The 27,325-nt window shown below is 38.5% G+C and overlaps 2 protein-coding genes across 2 annotated transcripts; one reads left to right on the top strand and one right to left on the bottom strand.

Annotated features, from left to right (window-relative positions):
* Positions 1 to 4,356: 4,356 nt before the first annotated feature.
* PBK (PDZ binding kinase) lies at positions 4,357 to 12,349 on the top strand. Its single transcript, XM_032217124.1, has 8 exons — positions 4,357 to 4,438; positions 4,804 to 4,878; positions 5,697 to 5,790; positions 6,235 to 6,377; positions 6,993 to 7,162; positions 7,283 to 7,412; positions 8,387 to 8,560; positions 10,531 to 12,349. Exons 2-8 carry the CDS (start codon positions 4,818 to 4,820, stop codon positions 10,734 to 10,736), a joined length of 978 nt encoding a protein of 325 aa, XP_032073015.1. The 5' UTR covers positions 4,357 to 4,438; positions 4,804 to 4,817; the 3' UTR covers positions 10,737 to 12,349.
* A 68-nt stretch (positions 12,350 to 12,417) lies between these two features.
* On the bottom strand, positions 12,418 to 24,512 carry ESCO2 (establishment of sister chromatid cohesion N-acetyltransferase 2). The gene is made up of 11 exons (XM_032217123.1): positions 24,422 to 24,512; positions 23,029 to 23,088; positions 21,366 to 22,326; positions 18,722 to 18,785; positions 18,170 to 18,215; positions 16,958 to 17,084; positions 16,685 to 16,816; positions 16,482 to 16,571; positions 15,847 to 15,990; positions 13,910 to 14,091; positions 12,418 to 13,184 (listed from the first exon to the last, which is right to left on the bottom strand). The coding sequence occupies exons 2-11, from the start codon at positions 23,070 to 23,072 to the stop codon at positions 13,052 to 13,054; spliced, it is 1,923 nt and encodes a 640-aa protein (XP_032073014.1). The 5' UTR covers positions 23,073 to 23,088; positions 24,422 to 24,512; the 3' UTR covers positions 12,418 to 13,051.
* Positions 24,513 to 27,325: the final 2,813 nt, after the last annotated feature.

Here is a 27,325-nt window from a genome sequence, read left to right as displayed (position 1 = left end):
AAACCATCTTTCCAAGCAGCCTCCATGTCTCCAGTGTCGTCTTCCCCACTTGGAGCTGAACCCAGAAGGACATTTCTTTCAACAGTCTACAGTACAGTAATTCAACCCACTTCAGGTTTTTTTTAATGGGAATCCTTTACTTCCTATAATTAAAATGATAGTATCTGCATGGTGTTTGTGGGAGTTTGTGTGTGCGTGATCCTAAGAGGAGGCGGAAATGTACACTACAGTTAACTTTTTCTTTTATTGAAAAGACAATTTTATAATGAACTGTTAACTGCACAAGTTGACTTCATAAAATGTGCTGTAGTATCAGTTGACTCTGGAGAGCCAGAGATGGAGGACATTCCTCCATCCTGGTCCTCCTTGACCTCTCAGCGGCTTTCGATACCATCGACCATGGTATCCTTCTGCGACGACTGCGGGAGGTGGGAGTGGGAGGCACCGTGCTGCGGTGGTTCTCCTCCTACCTCTCGGACAGGTCGCAGTCGGTGTTAGTGGGGGGGCAGAGATCGTCCCCTAGGCCCCTAACTTATGGGGTGCCTCAGGGCTCGGTCTTATCCCCCCTACTATTCAACATCTACATGAAACCGCTGGGAGAGATCATTCGCAGGCACGGGATTGGATACCATCAATATGCGGACGATACTCAATTGTATCTGTCCGCCCCGTGCCAACTCAATGAAGCGGCAGACGTGATGAAACGAGGCCTTGAAGCTGTTATGGACTGGATGAGGGTTAACAAGCTTGTGCTCAACCCAGAAAAGACCGAGTGGCTGTTGTGTTTCCCTCCCAAAAATTCGACCAATATTCCATCTCTCAGGCTGGGGGGTCAAATTTTATACCCCTCAGAGAGGGTTCGCAACTTGGGAGTCCTCCTGGATCCACAGCTATCGTTTGACCACCATTTAATGGCTGTGACCAGGGGGGCATTCGCCCAGGTTCGCCTGGTGCGCCAGTTGCGACCCTACCTGAATCGGGAGGCTCTCACAACAGTCACCCGGGCCCTTGTGACCTCTAGGCTGGAATACTGCAATGTGCTCTACATGGGGCTGCCCTTGAAGAGCATCCGGCGACTTCAGCTAGTACAGAACGCGGCCGCGCGAGTGATTGTGGGTGCACCTCGGTTCACCCACATAACACCTATCCTCCGCGAGCTGCGCTGGCTACCTGTTGATCTCCGGTTGCGCTTCAAGGTGCTATTAGTCACCCATAAAGCCCTACATGGCAGTGGATCTGGATACTTGAGAGACCGCCTTCTGCCAATTACATCCCTGCGACCAATAAGATCACATAGATTAGGCCTCCTCCGCATTCCATCGGCCAGCCAATGTCGGCTGGCAACTACAAGGAGGAGGGCCTTCTCAGTAGTAGCCCCGACCCTTTGGAACGAGCTCCCCGTAGAGATTCGCACCCTCTCCACCGTCCAGGCCTTCCGCACAGCCCTTAAGAACTGGCTCGCCCGTCAGGCCTGGGGACAAGGATAGTCACCCCTCCCGAATGATGAATGTATGTTGCTTACTATTTTATTATATGTCTCTATCTTAACGTCTGTATTCCCCTTCCCCGATTTTATGTGAGCCGCCCTGAGTCCCCTCAGGGAAAAGGGCGGCCTACAAATACTAATAAAATCTAAATCTAAATCTCTGTATATTCTGTGACTTGAGTCCAAGGAGAGGGATGGGTGGATAGAAGAACTTATCACATTTGCAGACAATACCAAGCTGGGTGGAAATAGTCAACATAAGATAGGCTGAAGATACAGAAGCATCTTCACAGATTTGAACACTGGACCTTGAAGGAAGTTAGCACCTACCCCCCTCCTATAAAAATGAAATATGTTGGGAAATATTAACAGTAGAAACTCAGGCAGAAACTCAGCCCCGCCCCCCTTTGTCAATGGGTCATTAAGCCCTTAGCTAGCCAGTCTATTCTACATAACAAAGGTCTTCCCTGAAGGGGCAGAGCCATTTCATTGCCACCCACCAAGTTTCAACCAAACTGAGCACACAGCCTACAAAGGTACACCCCTGCCCACTGGGAGTCCGACAGCCAATGGGATACATTTCTTACACAGGAACAGGAAACTCTTAAGATGGGGCCCAATAGAGAGAATAAAACCCAAGGATTCTCAACACCCCCTCCGTTTTCATCCAGGAGCTCCACGACATTAAACCATTTTTCTAAGCAGTCTCCGTTATTTCCAGAGTCTTTCTTCCCACTTAAAATGGGCATTCCCAATAAAATGCACAGGTATAGAGATAGTACCTGGCTCAATGGTAGTGACAGAGGAATTTAGGTGTCCTAAAGGACAATCACTAAAATATGAGCCAGCACTGCTGCAGCTGCCAAAAAAGTCAACACAGTCCTGGGCTGCATCAATAGAGGAATAGTGTCAAAATCAGTGAAGTGATAGCACACTTTATACTGCACTGGTAAGACCACACTTGGAATACTGGGTCCAGTTCTGGTCACCATGGTGCAAAAAACATGTTGAAACTGGAAAAAGAATGAAGAGCAACAAAGATGATAAGGGATCTGGATGCTAAACCATACAATGAATAGTTGTGGGAACTAGTATGTCTAGTCTTAACAAAAGAGAAGGATGTGGGGTGACATGATAGCAGTTTTCCAATACTTGAGGGACTGTCAAAGAGAAGAGGGGGGTCACCTATTCTCCAAAGCGCATGAGAGGAGGACAAGAAGTAATGTGTCAAAAATTATTAAAGAGCGATATAATCTAGAATTAAGGAGAAATTTTCTGGCAATGAGAACAATTAATCAGTGGAATGACTTGCTTCCAGAAGTCAAGTCAAGTCAAGTTTTATTGTCATTTCAACAATATACAGTACAGTAGAGTGAAACGAAACCATGTTTCTCCAGGACCAAAGTGCTACATCAGGCAACATAAATAAAAAATAAAAAAAGCAGCAGCAGTTATGGGTGCTCCAACACTAGAGTTTTTCAAGAAGCTGGTAGCTGTTTGACCGAAATAGTAGGGTCTCCTGCTTGAGCAGGAGTTTGAACTGGAAACCGCCAATGTCCTTGTCAACCCTGTTATTTTATTTTCTATATCCTACTTTTTTATAAAGTTAGTACATGACCTCCTTTGAAAGCAGTGGGGTTGAAATGCAAGATAAACTTCAATAACATTAGATTCAACCTATTACTACTTCAGGTGGTCAGAATTAAAGCACTTATGACAGTATGCTTTCCAACATTTTGACTGCCAGCTTTAACGGGATCTATTGAATGATTTGCTAATTCAAACCACACACTAAGAATGTAAATCATTCATTGCAGTGGACATAAGGTAAAGGATCCCCTCGCACATACCGGTATGTGTCATTTCTGATTCTAGGGGGCGGTGCTCATCTCCATTTCAAAGCCAAAGAGCCAGTGCTGTTTGAAGATGTCTTCATGGTCATGTGGCCAGCACGGAACGCTGTTCCCTTCCCACCAAAGGTGGTCCCTATTTTTCTACTTGCATTTTTATGTGCTTTCGAACTGCTAGGTTGGCAGAAGCTGGGACAAGTAACGGGAGCTCACTCCGTTACGTGGAGCTAGGGATTCAAACCACTTCTGATTGACAAGCTCAGCGTCTTAGCCACCGCAACAGTGGACATACAATACAGCTATACATGATATTGACTCTCCATCACCACGAGGATTTCATGGATGTGGTTTTGACATTATGAAGTGTTTGATGCCCCCTTCTTCCGTTTTTGTTTAAAGCTTCCCATTCCAGCTAATAACCTTGGCATTCCTGGGGAGGGGGAAGGTCCTCATGCAAATATTAACCCCAGTCTTTCTTCCTCTAGCCTTTTTGAATTGGCACTGCCATTTGTTATTTTATATGCCGCCCTTCTCACCAATAAAGCGATTCAAATTAGCTCGGTTGTAGTGAGCAAACGAGCCCGAAATCATATGAGGTTTGTTTTCCTATTCCTGGTGCTTTCTTGATCCGTCTCCGTTAGCAACCCGTAACTGTTCTAGGATAATATTAAAAACTCTAGGACAGTAATCTTTTGGCCCATTTGCCCACTCCATCTGCTGTTGAAATCCCGCTTCTCGTTCAGCTGCTGATTCGCCTTCTCTGAGAATGCGCCGGCTGCCCATGAGAATCTCTAGCCCAGGGGTCCCCAAACTGGGCCACTTTTAAGACTTGTGGACTTCAACTCCCAGATATCTCCAGCCAGCAGACCACAGCTGGCTGGAGAATTCTGGGAGTTGAAGTCCACAAGTCTTAAAGTGGCGAAGCTTGAAGACCTCTGCGAGTCTAGCCACTCCTCGAATTCGTCCGCTGCGTGTCCCGAACCTCCAATTGGTCCGTTCCGCTTTGCCCCGCCTCCGCTTAACGTTCTGTTTACGCAAGCGCCAGCAGAGATTCAAACGGTGGCGGAAACTGCTGCAGTGGTTGAGACTGTGTGTTGTGTTGGTGAGTGTCTTCTCGTTAACGGTGGCGCGGAGTTTTTTTTCCAAAAAATTCTGTCTCTTACCCTGCCAGCCCTGCCGTGAAAGGTTGTGCTTCTGCACGCGCTGAATTGGATGCTTCCTCTCTCGGGAAGACACTTAACGGTCTAAGAAGGGGGGAGCATCTCACCTAACTGCTGTTTTCCCCAATCTAGTTATTAAGTTATTTGATCTGTTTTATACTGTTTCTTACTATTAATATAGAACTAATTTTGCCCTCTGGGCTCCCTAAGCAAACTTCAGCCGGCGAGGGACAGACATCTGCTTTAATCTGCATTTGTGCATTGAACAGGCTTCCAGTTGCAAAATTGTCCCCCCTTTTTCCTGCAGAAACATCCATCACTATGGCTGCCGAAGTTGCTTTCAAGACTCCCAGTAAACGAGAAGGAACAAGGAGGAAATCCGGTGAGGCTGTTCTTAGTGAAGATATGGGGGAAACCTGAGAGCCATTGGTTAATTTAACTTTTTTTAAAATGATCAATATTAGGAAAAATTCGGGAAAATATTTTAGATTCAGAGCAAGGCTTTTGTGATAGAAACACAAAATATATGGCAGTACTTACTTAAGTACTGACTTAAAGGTAAACATAGCTCTTGGCACACAATATTCCCCTTTGCATAAGTGAAGTGCTCAGATTGATTTGTACTGGGGAGGAAATCTCTGCAAAAAAGGTGGTAACTTAGTTCCCACCAGTAACACATATTGTTGTTGGCAGAGAGAATGCAATGAATTCTAAAATATGAGAGTGATGGATTTGGAGAGGGAATAAACGTGTAAATTTTCTCTAAATGTGCTTAAATGCTTCTTATTCAAATGTAGCAGACAAAAGATTAGTATAAATGCTTTCATATTTGGGAGACTTTTTTAATGTATATGACCATGTTTCCATGGCCACCATTTTATGAATCACTCTGCTTCCATGATAGTGAATGTGAAGAGATAATGCTGACTCCAAATTGCCTGATATATGGTTAAAATTGAAATAGGTTTATTTAAAAAAAAAAACAAAGACAGATCCTTCAGCACATCCCTAAAGAGAGAGAGAAAAGCACTATGACATCTCAACATATCAAAAACTTCAAAGAGTTTTCATCATCAGATTGTGCAAAAAACACTTGATAAAGTCTGGTCTTGGTTACTGAATTAGAAAAACCATTCTTGGAATTATAACAAAATGTATGTCCTATACCATAAGCAGCATGTTTCTTTTTTTACAATATAGGGCAAAATCCTTCGTCTACACTATCTATTCCAGCCTCTCCCTTCATGCGAAAACTGGGATATGGAACTGGTGTCAATGTTTATCTTATGAAACGGTATGTTATCTTAATTGATATATTCCAACACATTGAGATTTCTAAAACATCACCTCATATGTCATTTAGTAAAGTTGGAAAAAATGAGTGATTTAACTCTGACCCTACTAATTGATTGTTACAAGCACAGTAAATCTGGATTTATTTGACGCGTCAGATTGTCTTATGTCTGCCCTGCACCTCTGATATGATAATCTGAGTTATTCCTGCTTTCTGCTAGTTATTTGTTACACACTGTTATTCTGAGATAGCTCATTAAGAGGAGTTTTGATATTACGAGACAGAGGTATACATTAATTATTGATTGTTTTTGAACCAGATAATAGAATTGGCTTTGGTAGTGATGGAGAAATGATGCAAAAATAATGGTATTGGTATTTCATATATAGTAGTCTTAGCAATTTATCTAGACCCACATTTTTAACTAAAATTCTTTTTGTCTAGGTCTCCCAGAGGGATCTCTTGCTCTCCCTGGGCTGTGAAAAAAATAAATACCAAATGTAATTCCAGTCAGCAAAGTATTTATCAAAAGAGACTGAATGAAGAAGCTAGTATTCTACAAAACCTTAAGCACCCAAACATTGTGGGTAAGATTAAGTGGGGAAAGTGGAAGATACTTATTCATATTTGTCAGCCTTTTTAGTTGATGTTTCCATGGTTCCATCTGGCTAAATATAGAGAAATGTCCTCAAGTAGACATAAGCAAACTGTACTGATGTATATGACAAGTCCTACTACGAATGAAGGCAAATACACATGTCCCAGGATAATGTTGCAGGATCAATCTGGGCCAGTCACCGGATTAGGGGTTTAGTCTTCCAAGCTTTCAGATTTCGAAAGCCACACCCAACCAAGCGCCACATAAATACTACTCAAAGAATAGCCCAAAACACATGTTCCAGCAGAGAGAAGTTCCAGCACAAGTCCAAAAACTTGGAAGACTAAATCAGTAGTCCCAGTGTCCAATCCAGATTGGATCCTGCAACAAGCCCTACTCTTCTATTAGTCTTTCTTAGGTACCATGGGAGCTTTCTTGAAGCTCTTTCAGCATTATTTAAAAATAAATACTTAGACTGAAAAATATTTGGAGAATTATAAAAAGTGTCCTGGCCTAGTTTAAAGTTTGAATTAACCTGGGAATAATATAATAAATGGAAGGTTGCCCCTGGGGACACTGACAAATGCTAATATGTGTTTTGAAGGGTTTCGTGCGTTTGCTGAAGCCAAGGATGGAACTATGTGTCTTGCTATGGAATATGGTGGGGAGAAGTCCTTGAATGACTTGATTGAAGAAAGAAATGAAAAACACAAGAAACCTTTTCCAGCTGCCACCATTCTCAAAGTTGCATTGCACATGGCAAGAGGCTTGAAGGTAGGCTGAATAAATTGAATACGACACACTTCCATGTGAACCTTCAAGGGCTGACCAAAACAAAAACAGTAAAGCTTACAATACCCTTTGTAAAGAAAATCCTTCTCTTTTGATTTTCAGTATCTTCACAATGATAAGAAATTGCTTCATGGTGACATAAAATCTTCTAATGTTGTCATTAAAGGTGACTTTGACTCAATAAAGATTTGTGATGTGGGTGTCTCCTTGCCTCTAGATGAAAATATGACCGGTATGTTGAATATTTAGTGTCCCTTTATTTTCTTTCATTGAAAATCAGCTTCAGTTCTTATTTCTGTGTACTATATTGGGAAATTTGCTCTGGTGGTCATCAGTCAACCTTCCTGCCACACTGCTGAATCATTAAAGGAATTCTGTTGTTAGAGTCAGAGCTGCCTTTGTGGTCTATTTTACAATGGACAATAAACAACCTTGTTTGGAAATAAACCAGAGCTGCTATGCCCATTTCATGCATATTTCCTTATACCTGAAGGGAAAGCAAAATACTTGAGATTATGTGTGAAATATAGAAATGTTTTTGAATATTGATTGTCTGAGGTTTCTCAACTTCTTAAACTAGAAAAGCAAAAAATGGACTCAAAAGAATGCAGTTCTTTCAGGACAGGAATGTGAGATAAATATTCTATGCAAATTGAGGAACTGGGATTGTAATATTTCTCTTGTTTCCCAGTGCCAAAATCTCTTCTCTTGGCTGCTTCCAACTGCTGGGGCACATAGATCTTTATAGGAAGCAGGAAGAGGTATTCTAGCGTTCTAATTTACTTGTTATATGGAAAAGGAATGCAATAGGATGTTGCTATACAAGATTCCTTTGGAAGTATTCTGGATGGATCTGAGAACCTGTACAGTACTGGGATTAAAATTATACATGCTACAGAATTTCCCCCAATCATTTCTTGTGCAATGGGCAGTTTTATAAATTAGTTAGATAAATAAATTGGAACTCTTGCTCGTCACAGTTGTGTCTAACAAATTTTTTACCAAGCAGCCCTAGTTGCTTGCCTTTAGGGAATTTTAGAAATGAAAGGATTCAAATTCTGTTCATAATGGTTACTATGACACTAACTGCTCTTGACTTTCTTTTCCTTGGTTTTATAGAGCTGTTTTTATCTTTCCTTCTTGAGAGAATTTCACTAAACCCTGAAGTTGGCTCTTGGTTTGTAACTATAATTTGTTTTTGTTCAGTGAGTGATCCAGAAGCTGAGTACATTGGCACTGAGCCCTGGAAACCCAAAGAAGCTCTTGAAAAAAATGGTATTATCACTGACAAAGCTGACATATTTTCATTTGGGCTGACTTTGTGGGAGATGATGACACTTTCCGTACCACACCTGAATCTGCTTGGAGACGATGACGATGGTGCGTCTAAATATTCTTGATTTGGCTGGTGGGATGGTGGGGTAACTTTATTTTATTATTTTATTATTTTAGTCTCAGCTCTGCATTAACATGGTGATGACATCATTGGAATAGGTGGGCTAAAGTAAGATATGGGTGAGATGCAGAATGTGTTACATTTAGCAGAACCTTCTTTTTACATCCATATAAAAATGGTCAATTCGACCTTCAGGGACAAACAAAATGGGACAGCAGAGCTACCTGCATTTTATAAATTGCTCAATCAGTGAATTTACTGAAATTAGCTGCTGAACCAAATCTTATATGATCTTGAGGTGATTTCAGGCATTGGACTTAGGCCAAATATGTTAGAAGTTTAATCCAGCATTGGATTTTTTTAAAAATATAAGGAAATGTGGAATGATACTGTAGTCTTCCAAAATATTTTAAGTTTCATTTACTACAATTTATAGCCTGCCTTTCTGTCAACTTAGCAATCAAGAATAATAGCAATCAAAAAATTAAAAAGATATAAACGTGTAAATGTCTATAGAGATTCTCAGACATGCAGGAAGTGGTTGTCCCTTTTCCAAGAGGCAACTTGAAGACATTTCGCTTTTCATCCCAGAAGCTTCTTCAGCTCTGACTGGTGGTGGGGAGTAGAAGGATTTATATTTTTTGCTATCAGGTTATTATCACTCTTGAAATGCAGATGGCTAGTTTATCTGTTTCAGACCAGTGGTCATCTCTGTCCAGGATGTGGACTTTGCTGTCTTCAAAAAAGTGATCTTTGGGCTTTCAAATGCAGATGGATTGCTTGTCCCATTGGGACAAGAATCAGCACTCCATTTGCATTTGAAAGCACAAAGGTCACTTTTTTTGAAGACAGCAAAGTCCACATTCTGGGCAGAGAAGACTACTGTCTTAAAAGAGGGGTCAAACAGGCCATCGACTGTTATGTTAAAATTGAACAGCCACAAGCCATCTCCGGATTATTAACACAGCCTTCTCAACAGGGGGAGGAATACAGACACCACTTATCTCCTGTCTACAACAAGAGTCCTTTCAGCAGTCCCAAGATGGTTCCACATTCATTTGCACTGATTCAGGTGACCCTGGGGATATAGATAAATCCTCAAGTGGCCTTAATCCCAGCTAACTGCCATCTTCAGAGTAATAATGACCAGAACCCTGCAAAGAATACAAATTCTTTTATTCCCCATCATTCAGTCAGAACTAAAGAAACTTCTTGGATGAGAAATTTTCAGAAACCCTAAGGAAGCCCAGTTGTCATTTGAAAAGCACCTTTGGGACTTGACTAAAAAGGAATGTTCTCTTAGAAACTGAATGTAATTGGAAGGAACATGGAAAAATACCCAATCCCATGTCCATGACAACTACTTTAATAAGTGAAAGCATCTTTAAGAGGACCTTGTTCTTAATGCCTGGAAAGATTTCTATTAAAACCAGCAGATTGGTATTGGTTTTTAAAAAAAAAGCTCAAAATTATCCATCTGAATTTCATTTTACTTGCATAATAATCCTATAAGATTAATGAGAGCAGGTGGCTATCATAACTAGGAGAGCATTTTGAAATTCTGTAAGACCCTCCAGACTTGGTTATGTGATTAGGTGTGGGGCTTCCACAGAACTGGAAACTTGGCAAAATGGCTCCATTGTTGAGGGAGCCATTTTTTAATTTTCCCTCCACTTTGACTGAATTTGGAATTGTTAGAATATTACTACATTTTCATATTTGTATTGTTTTTTGTTTTTTATTTTATCTTTATGTGCTGCCCAGAGTTGCCTTTAATGAAATGGGAAACTATATAAATTTAATTTAGGTGAGCACTCTGATCAAGAGAAGACTCAAACCCTGGTCAGTACTGTTTCTGGGCTACAGTTTGAATGTTGGATACAATTATTTTTTCTTAGCAATTTGTGATGGTTTCTTGAAAATGGCTTTTGACCCATTTCTCATATAATTCTAGATGCTTCTTTCGATGAAGCTGACTTTGATGATGATGCCTACTATGCAGTGCTTGGAACTCGTCCACCACTCAATATGGAAGAGCTGGACCCTTCATATCAAAGAGCCGTTGAGCTTTTCTCCTTGTGTACTATGGAAGATCCAAGAAACCGTCCTGCAGCAGCACAAATTTTGGATGTTTTGGAGTCGGAAAAGTTCATACCTTAGCCAACTCACATTGACTTTTACACCATATGGCAACTTCTCTGTTCTCTTCCAGAATTTTTAGTTAGGGATATTACGTGAGAATATTCAATGCTTAGTTTCTAGTTCAAATGTATTTAAGTGGCCATTTTAAACTCTTTAAAACTGCCAGATTATTTTTTTTTAGGTCAGATAAATTATTTCAAACAGTACCTTTAGTGTTTCTTGTTGATAAAGCTGATGTGAGAATATGTAGATGAGGATGACTATTTCAGTATTAATATAAATGATTTGGTTGGAAGTGACCAAGTCCTCCAACTTCTGTTGTGTTCTAGGTAAGTTGCATCAACCGAATGTTACTCAGACCTAGTATTCATAACATGAGAATTTGCAGTTCATTCAGGGAATGGCTACACATGATGTAAAGGTCAAAGGGTTTTTTCCTCCCAAAAATGTTCAACAATAAGCGTTTTGAGCGATGTTGCGTATTGTCCAAAGTCGCTGAAAACTTTAAGTGATCCCAACCATTTGCAGTATTTTTGATCTGTTGAGTGCCTAATCTACATTTTCTCATGGCATTTCAGGGGCTACAATCCAATTATTTGGATTGCTTGGATTGCATTCAAATTCACTGGCACAGCAGAACAAAATTTGGAATGCTTTGGTTAATCTAGGTCTCAAACAAAATTCAGAAGAATCAGGAGTGATTTCACAGGGCAAGTAAGATAGTGCTGGTATCCTGCTCCTAACAATATACTCCTAGTGCCTTTCATTCCCTTTCTCCTGATTTTTCCTAGCTGCCAATGCCCTTATTTTTTCTTTTTACCTCCCACATCAGGTCACTTACACCTGGAACAGTGTTTTGGTCTGTATCCAGAAGCAAACTTCATTTCATTCTATATACGAACCAAAGCACCTAGGACACATTTTTGTTCATGTGCAAGCCACACGATACCGTAATACATTGTTGAGTCATTCCTTATATAAATCCAAATTGTGTGAAGGGCAAAACCACTTTATTGGAATTACTGAGAAATTAAGGTAGAAATAAATTCTTGGACGAGTGGAAGGCATTGCCTTTTGCAGTAACAGCAGAGATTCAGAAATGTTTATATCTGAAATGTAACTTTGCAAGAACATTTGCTATATACTAGTTCAGGTTTTCTTGGTTTAATGGGAATTGCATCGTCTCTACACTGACAGCATCAGTTAATAAACAGTTCATTTTAGCTTGCTTCCCAGTTTTTCTAGAAAAGGCCTAATAAAGAATTGCAATGATGTCAGATCAAAAACTCTGGTTAGTGAGTACAGTGCTTTGAAAGAAGGGCTGTATGTGTAATTTTTTGAAATGATAGTTTGAAGTGTATGTTTCTCATAGAACATCGTGAGTACCCATGGAACCAGGCTGGTTATGTGGATCAAATAAATAATGCCATAAACTAAGGGATAGGTATTTATGTGAGGATTTTACTTTTACAAGTAAGAGGCTATGTTAAAATTTGGATTCCACAATTCTTTCTTTTCTGTGTGTAGCAGATTGTTTTATGATCAAATGTGTATGAAGATCACATTTGATCATAAAGGACTCAACAGTGGAACTAGCAGGTCCACTTTTTATACTTAACCAGCAATGATTGATTGGGGCAGTATGTAAATTTTGTAAACAGACATTCACTATTGTAGATATTGACATACCAAAGAATGATTAATAGAGAAAAATATTTATTTGAACAAACTTGGTTCAACAATGTTTAGTGCAAGAATTGCAGTTCCATCCTGCAGTCATCTCCAACACTTTCAAAGCTAGTTTCAGCAATGTGCTTCCATGAACAGGTGCAAAATAATTTTAAAATATTAGTTCACAGCAGCATTACATTACCTCCTACTCTTTATTTCCTCCATAAAAATTACAACTTCCAGATGTATACCATAGTTGGTATAATCATTGGTAAAAAGTGCTGGAAATTAGCTTGGGAACATGTAGCTTAACACATTTTCCACCCCTGCTTATTCAGTTTCAGCACTGAGGTATTATTTTTTACTAAAACAGTCATCAGTCTGCAAGAAATTGAGTATGTTTGCTAGAATATACCGAAGGCTGTACCAATAAAGATCTAGAGTAGTCATTCTTTTTTCACCCCTTCTAGATGTTACAATAAATTTCAGAATTTAATTTTCAGAATTAACTTTTTAAAAACAATTTACATATCAAATACTAACTCGAATTTAAATTAACACATTAAAGCAGAAAACAATGCAATAACAGCACTGACCACATTTTATATAATAACTTGCTGAAAGAGATGGGTTCATTTACTTTGTAGTTGTATAAATTAATCTTAACTAATGAAATTATAAACAAGGAAGTTGGGTACTTTGCAATATTTTGCTGCAAATAACTTTCCATCTGGTGTTGGATCTGAAAAGGCAATTTCATTGGTGCTTAGGTAACAGCCAAATAAAAATGTTTGCCTGGAAGAAAAAATCAAAGCATCAAAGCAGATTAAGAATATAATTGTCCTTTTGTAGTTATCTAGGTTTTTTATATTTAATAAAAGTTTAAATTAATTACTGTGTTTCCCAAAATAAGCACTTGGCCTTATTTTCGGGGAGGTCTTGTCTTATTATTTCTGAGGTGCAGCAGGTGGAGAGCAGGTTCACCCCATAGCTGCTGCTGTGTTGCAATATTTTTGGGGAGGGCTTATTTTAGCGCATGCGCTCAAAAGCCCAATTGGGCTTATTATCTGGGGAGGTCTTATTTTCGGTGAAACAGGGTATTACAACATTCATAAAAGAAATAAAAGTTGTCTTCAAGTTACAACAGTTCATTTACTGACCTTTCAAAGTTACAATGGCACTGGAAAGAGTGACATGACCGTTTTTCACACTTTATGACTGTGGTCATATGTTCAGAATTTAGATGGCAACTGGTTCATATTTATGATAGTTGCAGTGACTTTTTGCAACCTTCTGGCAAGCAAAATTAATGGGGAAGCCAGATTCACTTAGCTGCAGTGATTCACTGTACAAGTGGGGCAAGACATATCATAAAATGGGACAAAATTCACTTAACAAATGTCCCACTTGGTAACAGAAATTTTGGGCTCACTTCGAGGACTGTATCTGAAAATAAGACTGTTGTGTCATATTTTCTGTGTTACAAAATCTTCAGACCGGACCCAGCACTACTTCCTTACCTCATCACATCCACCAAACGGCTGGCAATGTGCTTTCTCCGCATCAGGCTGAACACCCAGATTCGGCTAATCCCACAGTAGACCTTTTCTGGCTTGGTTGAGCAACACCAAGCACGCTGATGCTCTAGGCTGTTTTTAGTAGGGGACTCCTCTGTTATAGGCTCTGAAAGCACTCGGAAAGCCTACACAAAAAGAAGGGTGATCTATTTAAACAGTACCTAATAGATATTAAAGGATGGTTTACCAGGCTTTAAAATATATATTTGCCTCCCAAATTTGATACAGCGCATGTTGGGCTGCATATACCCAAGTATCCTAACTCTGTAAAAACTGCAGCCATCTCTTAAAGAAAAAAACATTATTTTGGACTTAAGGAGATGACTATTTTCCAAAGCATCTGAAGGCAGGACAAGTAGCAATAGATGGAAACTAATCAAAGAGAGAATCAACCTAGAACTAAGGAGAAATTTTCTGACAGAACAATTAATCAGTAGATGAACTTGCCTCCAGAAGTTGTGGGTGCCCCAACACTGGAGGTTTTTAAGAAGAGATTGGACAACTATTTGTCTGAAATGTTACTGGGTTTCCTGCTTTAGCAGGGGATTGGATTAGAAGCCCTCCAATTTCCCTTCTAACTGTTATTCTGTTGGTCTTTTATTTTTTCCTGGACTAATTGTTAGAATCCAAAAATTAAAAGCAGTAAAGCTTTGCCCAATAAGACATCCTCTACCAGATGTTAGGTACCGTATTTTTCAGAGTATAAAATGCACTGGAGTATAAGATGCACCAAGATTTTGAGAAGGCAAATTAAAAAAAAAGTAGGTAGGTAGATAGAGGGAGAGAAAGAAATAAGTAGGTAGATAGGGAGAGAGAGAGAGTAGGTAGGTACATAAAGGGATAGGGAAATAGAGAAATACAGTAGGTAGGTAGGGAGAGAGAGTAGGTAGATAGGTACGTAGGTAGATAGAGGGAGAGAAATACAACAGGTAGGTAGGGAGAGAGTAGATAGATGCTTCCAGGTATATTTATACATGTGCTGGAGAAGGAAATAGCTGACAATCTGCATCACTTAAGACTTTGTTTCTGCTGGCACAACACTTGATCTATGTAATTATCATCAATCAATTAAAGAGCTTTCCAAAAAGGAAAAAAAAAGTTTTTGCACTCTGCAAACTTCCCAAAAACGACCAGTTTTTCACAAAAACGGGCCCAATTTTGTTTTTTAAAAAAAGAGGCATGAATAGCCTTGGGGGGCTTGCAGTGTTCCTGGAGAGGGGGGAGGGGCAAAAACAAGCAAAAGCGGGCCCGCTTTTCATCAAAAAAATTGCATGCATGGCATTATGGAGGCTTATAGAGTGCTGCTGGGGGCAAAAAATGACCCACCCCGAGCTCTCTGAAAGCCTCCATAAGGTTATGCACGGCCATTTTGGTGAAGGGGCAGGGCTTCAGGAGGAAAAAATGCTGTATTTGGTGTATAAGACGCACCCAGATTTTCAGCCTCTTTTGAGGAAAAAGGTGCGTCTTATACTCTGAAAAATACGGTAGTTCAATTTCTTGAAAACAGTATCAAATGTTTTAATACATCATTACTGTTCATAAGATCATAAAAGCCACTGTAGATACATCACCTTAAATTTCCATTTTGTGTGTGTGTGTGTGTGTGTAGGTATTGTAGATATAAACACTTTACAAATCAAGTTTAAATATTCAAGCCATACTGTTTCTTATTTGAAATAATTAACACATTTTTATTTCATGTTGTAAAATTTTATTTTAAATAAGGGTTATGTTTTAAATAAAAACAATTTAAAAGGATCTGATTCAAACCACTGAACTGGGTCAACACTATATTAACAATTCTGGGCTTGCCCATCTGTTTCAGAACAAATGTATTTCTTTCAACCATAGATTTTTCATTCAACAGTAAAATTGCTTACCTGTCTGACTGGCTCGGCAATTAAGCAACCAACTATCTTTTTTTCATTGGATACAAACAAGTATGTTTTAGTCTGTGATGGATCTGTCTGTACCACATGTTTAAAACCAAGTTCATTATCTACAAGTTTGCGTATGTCATCAGCCTATATAAAAAGAAGAAACACACAGTAATTTAGTTAGCTAATCAGATTGGTGTCGACAGTGTCAACATTTCTAGCAACAATAAGTTATAGAATTATAAAAAGTGCATTTTTTGCTGGAATTCTATTTGGCCACCAAGATTTTGGGGAAGTAGTAAGCACTGGATATTATGTTAACACCAAAAATAGGTGGCTGGAAAGTTGCTCCTAAAAACTGAACACAAGCTCTTTTATTTATCACTTTTCAAAAATTAAGACCATGCAACATATTTAGTAATAAAAGATAATTCCAGAAATTATTAGAAAATGGGAAATATTTCCTTTGGTAATTTCTTAAACATTTAACTTGGGCTGGAAGTTATTTAACATTTGGGAGTACTGTATGCATTTGTTTCCCCCTCAAAATGTAAGAATTATGGAACAACCCTGAAACTGATAAATAACTTTGAGACAAAAAAAATAGGAACAAGGTTAGAAAAACTCTAGTGCGGCACCTTTTTGATGACATATTTTGGATCATTTTGTAGAATCAATATAATTTTTCCATCCCAGAATTCTGCAACTACTTGCTCATTCTTCCAGCTCTACCAAAAAGGGCAAAAGGAATATGGAAAACAGATTTAGATGAATAAATTTAGCTAAGAATAAATTTTTAAAAAAAGAACAGACTCCAGGGTATATCTAAATTCAGTCTTACTGTGTATTTTATTCCCTCCATAAATCTTTGATGATACTGGACATGATGTGCTTCATCCTCTGGGCTGGCAACTGAATAAACCATGCCACATGATTTGCAGATGGTGGCACCAATATGTTTTTGACCAGCATCCTGTAAAAGCAGAGAGTGGATTAACATGTCATACTGTCCATTCTAGGACATTAGGAGAGACCAATGAGTACTTTAAAATGTACATTCAGAAACAAAACATGGCACGTCTACCAGCATTGTGGTTGCAAGAACTATACTCACAATGATCATTTGATCCTTCAAGCCTTTGGCCAGTACTTTTGTCTTCTTGTTGATTTTTAGTTTGGAGGGAGAATTCTGCCTTACTGGACTCAATTCTACATGTTGTTCATCTGGAAGAGTCTGTAGGCTGAAACAAAGATATAGTATTTGCATCTTACCAATAAAGATTCATAAATATATAGATGTTTCATTTCTTAAGACTAATATTAGGGCTATAAGGCCAAGAAGTCAACAAATTTTCTCCCAGCAGAAGCCATGTTAATTTTGAATGTTGCAACATGGACATTTATATTTAAGAAATCAGTCCCTCTAGAACTTGCACTATTTTAGACTACAACTGTCACCCCTTGATATTGGCCAATGCTGCCTAGGCTAATAAGAATCAGTATCCAAATGTAATAGGAAATGTAACAGGAAAATAACAGATTGCTTACTTGCTCAATTCAATGACTGTAAACCTGAATAATAGGACAATTCTTCTATATCTTCAGTTCGAATACAAGTAGTCCTTACTTAATAGTAATTTTCATTGTTAATGTGTTCGTAAGTGCCTTGTCACATGATGGCATCACCTGGTGATGGCAATCCTGCCAGTCCCCATTGCCATTGTTAAGTAAGTATTTAAGGTCATTTAATAAGGATCATTTCCTGCTGGCTTCCCATAAGCAAAGTCAATGGGGAAGTCAGCAGGAAGCTACATATCCCAAGTGGCTTGCAAGCAAGCTGGTGGCAGGCAAGTGGCTGCTACTGTATGTAGCACAAGCAAGGCTGCAAAGGGCAGGGGCTGCTACACAATCCGGGAAGGTACTGTAGTGTGGTATAAGCATGACCAGGCAGGTGTGCGCTATAGAATGCAGGAGGGCAACATGCTGCAAGTGGGATCTCATATATTCCATAACTGGATCCTCAGGCGAAAACAACAGCAAGGCTTGGAACTTTTCCTGCCAGCTTTCCCGTGGACTTTGCTTATGGGAAGCTGGCAAGGAAAGTCACAAATGGCGAGCATGTTACTGCAAGACATTGCAACCATTCTAAGTGTGGGCCAGTCATGTGATTGTGGGAATGCTGCAACAGCCAAAATTTCAAAGACCACAAAAGTACTACTTGTTCAGCGCTGTCATAACTTCAAACATTTGCTGAAAGGACTTACCTCCATAGGAAATTCTTCCTCTGCATTATATAATTACTGAGAATATTACAGAACTGACATACCTTTTTTTGTTGCTGGAAAATGTTCTGAACAAAGAATGGACATGGTCTGCCAAAAATGATATTTGGGAAAAAAATAATTTATTTTATTATAAAATAAAATTTATATCCACCCATTTGCATTATTCATAACACCGTGCTCCAGATCTCAAAAGGAAGAACTTAAGCTATTTTTGAGGATCAAGATAGCTTGACCATCAAAAGTCATAAGCCTGTTAGATTTCAACTATCACTTATAACAAGCTCTAGATGGAGCACGTAAATATCAACTACCCTCCTGAAATTTAGGAGTGAAGGAAACCAGGCCTTCATGCCAAAGGGATATCAAGGTCTGAAGGCAATGGCTAAAAATACCCATTCCCAAGGTCACACCAGATAATATACAAGACCTGGAAAGAGCTGACTTTCTTCTGTCTGATCAAATTGGGAGAATATGATCTCTCAGATAACCTGATGTATGTCTCGGACCCTAAAGGTGGCAATTGGCATCATGAAATGCACCTGGAAGCCAATTGGTAAACAATGGGAGATTATAATCACCTATAAATAACTTACTGGAAGAGGTAACTTTATATTTGTTTGTACTGTCAGACGGTTTCTTTGAGTTTTCCTCCAAAACCTGTAAAAAAACAAAATGTTTTTTATACAAACTGAAGTGTTCCCTCGGTGCCAATTCTATTGGGACCTTGAGCCCGACAGATTATGAAAATATATGTTCTGGAAGTGTAAAATTAAACTATAATGAATAAACAGTACAACATATTAAATTATTAATGAGGCAAATGTCAAAAAAGACAATTAAATGATCATGTTTTATTCAATAATTATAATTAGCAGCTACACAGAAATTTTAAAGAATTAATTTACTGGAGATATCACACCATTCAATTCAATGGGAGAAAGACAAAAAGTAGGTACAAAGAATAGTGGGAAAGGCAAGGAGTTCAAGAACTGATTCACCAATGAAGCATCGATAGGATTTGGCAAGGAAACCAGAAAAATAATACAAATGTAGCAATACAATGTTTTGGCACAACAAAGGAAAAGAGGATTATGGCTAAAAATATACCCTTTACACATCTGTACAAGTGCAACAGGATGAGCATTGAACTTGTTTTTTACTTATTTATCTACTTATCAACTGCCCATCTCCTGCAAAGAGGAACTCTGGACAATAAAATGAAATGAATAAAACTTACTATAAGGTACAGCTTAATTTTGGAATACTGGAAAGGATTTCTGGTTGATGAAGAGAAACAGTGGGTGGGGGAAGGGATTATCTTATGGGGCAGAGCTGGTCAGATTTTGCTGCTTGGATTTATGAAAAATATCTTACAACTTTTGAAATAAACAGGAGAGAGAAAATTACCCAACTGATTTGGAATATGTTGTTCTGTGTCCTTTGCTGCATAATTAAAGGCCATTTTTATATGCTTATTGAGGAATTAGCAAATTAAAATAACTCAAAACCAAATGGTCACTTCTGGAATAAAGTATCTGGAAAATAAGATCTTTTGTTTTTACCTTTCTTGGATAGAGAAAGCTTTGGGAGAGATTAATTGGTAATATAAAGACATCTCTTGCATTTTTTTCACAACTGGAAAGCAGCATCTCCGTTCAAGTTCAACATGTATGAACTCTTTCTGACAATTTTTTGTTATTGTACAAGATATAATATCCCACAGAATAAAGCAGCCCCATAGAAACGTAAGAGTATAGATAAGTACAAATTTATATCCTAATACTGAAAATCCATTGTTAATAAAGAAAAACATGAAATACATTCATATTATGGTTACCGAGAGGTTATGACTAGTTAATAGATTAAAGTGGCTGACTTGATTAATGGCTTTTCCTATGAGGGAGGAACAAAGAATGTTCAGAGAAAGATTATTTCCTTACTTACTTAATGCTTAAAAGGACTAGACAAACCTACCTAAGGCAAGTAGTATTTTCCTAATCTCCTATTATCCTGATAAAATCTAACAATCAACCATGAAAGTCGGGTGGCTGAAAGGAAGTAAAGTCATGTCTGTTTGAAAAGATCATCTTTTAAAATTCATGGCTTCCAATAGAAAAGAATTCATGGCTTGATCATGAATGGGATGCTGCTGAATAAAAATCTCTATCTGCTAATTTTACAGAGTAAACAGTCCTCTGTTTATTCCAGCTTCTCTGAGAAGCCAGCTAATATTGTTTAGTAACAAAAAATAACAATTAACTCATTTAACAAGAGGGCATCTTCAAATATTCTTAATAGTGATGGATACAATATGTAAGAGCTCAAAGGAACATGAGTGAAGCCATTGTTTTAGATATTGCTCTAGTCCAGACTTATATACCGCTTTACAGCCCTCTCTAAGCGGTTTAGAGTCAGCCTATTGCCTTCAACAATTTGGGTCCACATTTTACCCACCTCAGAAGGATGGAAAGCTGAGTCAACCTTGAGCCTGTTGAGATTTGAACTGCAAAATTGCAGGCAGCCAACAGAAGTAGCCTGCAGTACTGTACCCTAACCACTGTGCCACCGAGGCTTAGTGAGATAATTACTTTTGAAAGTATCTTTAGGGTGAATTATCAGTTTAAAGGCCCTTAGAAATATTTCATATGACCTTAAAATAGATTCTGTACACGGAGAACACAGGATTTCTAAACTTGCTATACCTTACATATGGTGATACTAGGTTTAACCTAACTGATATCTATTCAACTTTAATATTCTGATTAATTTTCCATAGCTCAGATAAATGAATGTTTTTCAGTCAGATATAACATAGTTTTTGTTAATTGTATTTTATTATTCCTGATTTTATTAACCAAGTTTGGCTGCATCTTAAACTAAAAGCACATAGTGTTAAAAATAAAGATATGAAATTTTTGCTTTGTAGTCCTGCATGTTCTGTCAAATTAGCATAAAGATGGGGTGGAGATTGGGCAGGACTGTGGGATCTTTAAAAACACTCTGAAATTCTTAATAGAATGAGATATTTGTTAAAACTACAAATTATGAGGTCTTTCCAAATAAATCAGTGTTTATCCACATTATAACCTTCAAGGGTCTTCAAGAGACAAACCCTATCTTTATGCTAATTTGACAGAACATGCACGTCTATAAATCAAAGTCACCAAATTAAGGAATTTAATCTCTTTTCAATCAAACTTACTAGACAAATTACTAATGTTCATAAATTATGCATACCTCTTTCCCAACATCAGTTTCTTTCTGAGCTGGGGACTCCAAAGAACCAGAGTGAGGAATTTGAAGAAGTCTAGGATTTGGTAATGATTTCATATCGTCCAGAGGGTCCTTAATATGATTTTTATTACATGCCAGGGTCTTCTTATCCTCAATGTCAAGATTTTCTTTTGGGGATACGTCCGCTTGATTTTCTTCCCTGCCAGTTTTAGCTGCTTTGCTTTCAGAAGATAAGTGCATGTTGGTATTTGTGAGAAGATTGTCCTGCTTCTTAGTTTCTGTGGTATTATTAATAAATTGGAGGGACCTTCGTGGAGAAAACACCTTCTTAGAGTCACTATTCCCCCTCTTTCCAGTGGCAAAAAATGCTGCCCCTACCTGGAGTTTTAACATAGGTTTGAACTTCATGGTTAGAACTTTAGAAGAACCTTCAATTTTCTTTTCTACCACATACTTTTTATTCTCCTTCCCCTTAGGCTTAGGTACAGTCATTTCTATTTTAGCTTTTTTAGTATTTCTTGATAAGGTCTTGGCTTGCTTGGAAACAGCTGAGCGTTTGGAAGTTTTAAAAGGTTGAATCTTGGCCTGTATCACTTCTGTATTGTTAGCAATAGGTAAATTTGCATAATCATTTCTGGAATTTATATGACATTCTTTTGCTTGTTTTCTTTCCAGTATGCTTTGAAATGTATTTACTTTACTGTAAAAGGAATTGATTGGCACAGTGGAATTATATATAGTGCCTGACACTGGAGATGTTCTCTCTGGGAATGCATTTGATTTTACTTTTGGTGCATCTGCTCTCTGCAATGGTGAAGTACTAAGGTTCTCCAAGCTGGTTGACCTTTCAAGCAAGTTCTGGGTTTTTTTATCTTGGAAACTAGAAGGTTTTTTTGTTGGAGATGCTTCTTCAGTGAATTCCATCCTCAACTTTTTCGCTGGAGTCTCATTTACCAGCTGTAAACTACAAAAATAACACATTTACTCTTTACCTATCTCAGAACTAATTCAGCAACAATACTGTATTATAGCTTTAAAATATTACTTGTTACTTAAAAAGTTTAGAATTTATGACATTAAAATAAAACTTCTATTGAATGTAATCTTTTTTTAAAACTGAATTTGAATTAAAAAAACTTCACTGGGTGTTATGAGCATTGTTCCTTTAAACAGGAAATGTAAATTTAGCTCAATTCTTGTCTTAATTTGGACATTTAAATATTAAATATGAGGAAGAATCTATCAGTTTAATGTACTTTATGTACTTAACAGAAGATGACTTCATATACAATTCTGATTTGTAGGTTTCCAAAATAAATTGACACACATACACACACATATATAAAGTTTATTTAAAATACTTCTAGTAGTAACAAGAAGTTCAAGGGTTTCTCTGGAAACTTCTAGCTTCTCCTGTTCAGGTGGGCATTAAGGAAGATGAAAAACGGAAGTGTTCCAGAAGGCATTCAAACAGATTCAGTTATGTCTGCTTCTATTTTTGAATTATTTTATCTTTGAGTTGTTTTATTATTTAGCTTTTATGCCTCTTGTGGATATTTTAAATTATTTTCATTTATATTGTGTTAATCGATGAGGATTGATTATAGTAAATATAAATAAAATAAGTAAAAATACAGTATTCTTATAACTGGATTTTAAAACTCACCTATTATAACAGCGTTTTCTTTTTCTTGGAGTAACAGCTGCCATAATTTGAGTAATGAGCCTGTAAATTACAAATGTATGCTTTAGAAAGTGCAGTTTTTCATTAGGAGATTTAAAATTAACAAAGCTGGCACAAGAGTCTGATTTTCTCACTTGTTCTTGCTTGCCTTTTTCTTATGCCAATTTATACTGCCTTCACCTACAGAGTAGCAGTTAATTTAGTGTATTCATCACTTCTAATAGCTGTTTCAATATACTTAGTTAAATATAGGCATGCCAAAACAAATTTTGATGGTAAACACCTGCTCTGCAAGTACAAGATTTCAGCTTTAATCTCTGGCATTGCTACAGATGGTGAAAAATGTCTAGGGAGACGCCAGTATCATTAAATAAACCAATAATCTAATTCCAAAGAAAAAACTTCAAACATTATAGATATTCAATATATGTTCCATTCAATATATGTTGAACTCTAACTTTTTGGCAGAGCACTGACTTTAAACATTCAAGATAGGTTTGAATATGACATCTGTCTGTAAGTTTTGAGAACCAGTAAGAAGGCATTACTCCATGAGTATTTTGAACCTTGGACAACAACACTATATTTCCTAGCTGCCATAGCTGTGGCTGAGGACAGAGGGAGCAGATGGAATCCAAAACATCTAAAGGCATTGCTGGGTGAGAAGGAACAAGAAATCAGAATTCTCATGAAAACCCTTAGAAAATCTTATTTTTTCCAGGGTACTACCCACTCACCATACCTACTACTTATATAGTAAACAAAATCACAGTTGAGTGTATATTCATCTCACGCTGCAGAATAAATGGAAAATAAGATGGCAGTTGAGAGGTGCTTAGGGCCAAATTTAGGACTTCAAGAGATCATTCACCACCCTTCCTATGCCTCTGTGCAGCCTACATTCCCCCCTCCACCTCACAGCCTCATTTTTTTAGGCAGAGAGGTTGGCTTACTGAAAAATTTGACCGAAATTTCCTTTCCTGACTTTTTCTAGGAAGCAAAATCAAAGCGACGAGGGAAAATGCAAGGAACGTGAAGGAAATTTTACGACATCCGCGATCTGGTTTCTGACCGGGCTTCAGAACTCCCGAGATCTCGTCTCACTTTTTCCAAGTAGATTTTTTAGGGCTGCAAAAAAAAATCCGGACGGCCACAAAATGGCAGAGCGGTTCTTTGTTCCCACCTAGCGATCATCCGGATTTCTTGCAGCCCCGATCGCCTTGCAAGCCGTATGGAAACATATCGACAAGGAAGCACATACTCCGAAGTCATTCTCAGCATTTCTCTTCCCTGCCCGTTTCGTTTGTTCCAATTCCCGTCTCCCTTTCCCCGATACCTAAAAAGCCGATCTCTTGATCGTCCCTCCGTACCTTACCTCAGTCAGGAGAGAGCGGCGAGGGGAGAGAAAAAATATATCCCACCGTGAGAAGACTCCGATCGACTTCAGACACTGACTGCCGCCGTTCGAATTTGCTCCCGCGCGCGCCTTAGCTCCTTCTATTTCCTATTGGTCGGTTCCTCCGTTCCTTAACGATAATTGGCTAAACTGCTAGCCAATGCCTATGCTAGCATGCTCAAAGGGACGGTAAGAAACTCAGCTTTCGGCTGTTCTTCCTCAGCCTATTGAAGCTGAATGGAGGCACGTACTGTAGTTATAGTAATAAGGACAATAAAATATATTTTGGACATTATCTTTCGGTCTTCAAATTCAGTTGCATAAGTAATTCCGAAATCAGTTGTCTACATGTAGCCTTTGTTCTATTTTCGCACTAACATTGAAAAGCCACAGTATACAAATACAATCATGGAATTTATTTCCCCCCTCCCCCCTCCCCCTAAATCCCCACCTCCCTTCCTTCCCCCCGACTTCCCAAAGACCATACGTGGTATAACTTTTGAACAATCACAGTCTAAAATATCTCTACATTGAACTCAGCTTCTTACTGTTACCCAAATTTTAAACAATTTAAATTATTACTGATACTAAGCATAAGCTATCTGGAGTTTCTTAATCCCATATTTACTTTTTATGTAATCAATCCATTTTTTCCAGTCTCGCTTATATCTCTCGTTTGAATGTTCTTTGAGATATGCTGAGATTTTGGCCATTTCGGCTAAGTTCATAACTTTCAAAGTCCATTCTTGAATTGTAGGTAGATCTTTCTTCTTCCAATACTGCGCCACCAGGAGTCTTGCTGCCGTTATTAAATACAAAACCAAATTAGTCTCTGCTGCTGTAAAATCAATACATATACCCAGTAAAAACAACTGGGGGGGTCTACATGTAGCCTTGTGTACTACTTCAGGATGTCGTAGCCATGCTGAATGGCAACAAACTAAATACGATCAAGCCAGCCAATTGGCTTACCTCATGAAACTTAACGACAGTCGGCGATCTTAGATGATTTGACAGACATTAAGAAAACAGAAATGCTACCTTTTTTTACTGCTAGCAAGTTTATTTCCAGTGTGTATTGGTTAAATAGTGACTCACCAATATTCATTATCTCGTGTTTAACAACACCCATCCACCCTTCCTACAGAATGAAATATTTTGGGGAATATTAAAAAGGCAGGATAGAATATTTCCCCTTGAGGAGAAATGCAGAAAAATCAACCCCAGTCTCCCTGCCCCAAGCAGAAACTGAGGTGGCCAGCTTTTAGAAATGCAGGTTTGGTAGTCCATTCAGAAAGACTGGGTCAGACAGAGACTCCAGATAAGCAACACAATTAGGCAAGCCAAAGGTTGACAAGATTAGCTTAGACAAACACCTAGGATTTGCATTTCCCCTTTTGCCTTTGAGCCAGCCATGACTCCTATGTTACTCCATAGGAATCGACAAGGTATAAAAACCCACTCACTCTCAACTCCATTTGGTCAGCTGCCCCAGTTCATCAGTAAACAGAATCTTTCTTTCCAATTAGCCTTCATTTTATTCTTGGCTTGGAACTGGATCTTGATTTTTGTTCCAACAACAGGTAGACCTTGGTTTACAACAGTTTGTTTAGTGACTGTTTGAAGTTACATCAGCACTGAAAAAAAGTGACATAGGACCATTTTTCACAGATACTGTTAGATACTAGCAACTGTCATAATGGTTTCCACCAAGGTCCTCTGTTCCGGTGGGAACAGAGGTTTAATTTCATTGATCGAAGAGTCTGACAGCTCCCTATAAAAGAGCTGCTGTCAGACTGAACCTTCGCTGGATTGTACATAGTTGTTCTGTTACAATAAAGAGCTGTTGTTGCCTAAGCCTGAGTGTGCCTTTCCTTTACCCAATCTAACAGATACCATTGCAGGATATTGTGGTCACATGATCAAAATTCAGATGCTTGGCAACTGACTCATATTTATGATGGTTGCAGTGATCTGAAGTCAGGTGATCGCCCTTTGTATCTGTTGGAAGAAATGTCCTTCTGGGTTCGGCTCCAAGTGGGGAAAAAGACACTGGAGACATGGAGGCTGCTTGGAAAGATGGTTTTAATGGTGGACAGGACCACATGGCTTGAGTCCTGAACAGAAAAGGTGATTACATGCTTCAATGTTGGTGGAGAAGAGAAGGGAAAGCAAGGGAGGAAGAGAAGCTGAGTCCCTGGTTTTATCCCCCTCTGGCTTTTGATCTTGAGCTTCTGTTCTGTTGTCAGACTCCCATGGAGCCATGCAGGGGCAACTCTCTAGGCTGCGTTTTGAATCCAGGTTTGGTTGAGTTCTCAGATGCCATGTGATGAGTTGGGTAAAGGGTCAATATCATCATGTCTTAATCCCATCACTCCACCTGAAGGGGACTCTTTATTATGTAAAGTGGACTAGCTCAGGGTTTAATGGTTCATTGACAAAGGGGGATGGGCAGGAAGCTGCAGGCAGCTATTCTGTCTTTTAAAACATGTTTCTTTCTTTTCACATCCAGAGAAATATTCTGCCTTTTCAATATTTCTTAGGATATTTCACTTTTCTGGGAGAGAGCTGGGTGATAACTTCCTACATATCCTGACAAGCAAATCAATGGGGAAGCCAGGTTTACTTAACTGTGTTACCAACTTAACAGCTTCATTTAACAACTGGGACAAGAAAGATTGTAAAATGGGGCAAAAGTACTTTAACAAAAGTAACAGAAATTTTGGGCTCAATTGTGGTTGTACTTCGAGGACTGTCTGCATTGCCTCGTAGTGCTAATAAACTGCATTAGAAAAGAGTGTTAGATAAAATACAATGAGAGGGAAAACACCATGGAATAAAAGACTGCCTTTTTGTAAAGAAGGTTGCAATTCTAATAGAAAG

This window comes from Thamnophis elegans, chromosome 4, assembly GCF_009769535.1.
Source record: "Thamnophis elegans isolate rThaEle1 chromosome 4, rThaEle1.pri, whole genome shotgun sequence".
NCBI lineage: Eukaryota > Metazoa > Chordata > Lepidosauria > Squamata > Colubridae > Thamnophis > Thamnophis elegans.
The sequence above is the reverse complement of the archived record's forward strand: the minus strand, read 5'-3'. Positions and strand labels throughout refer to the sequence as shown.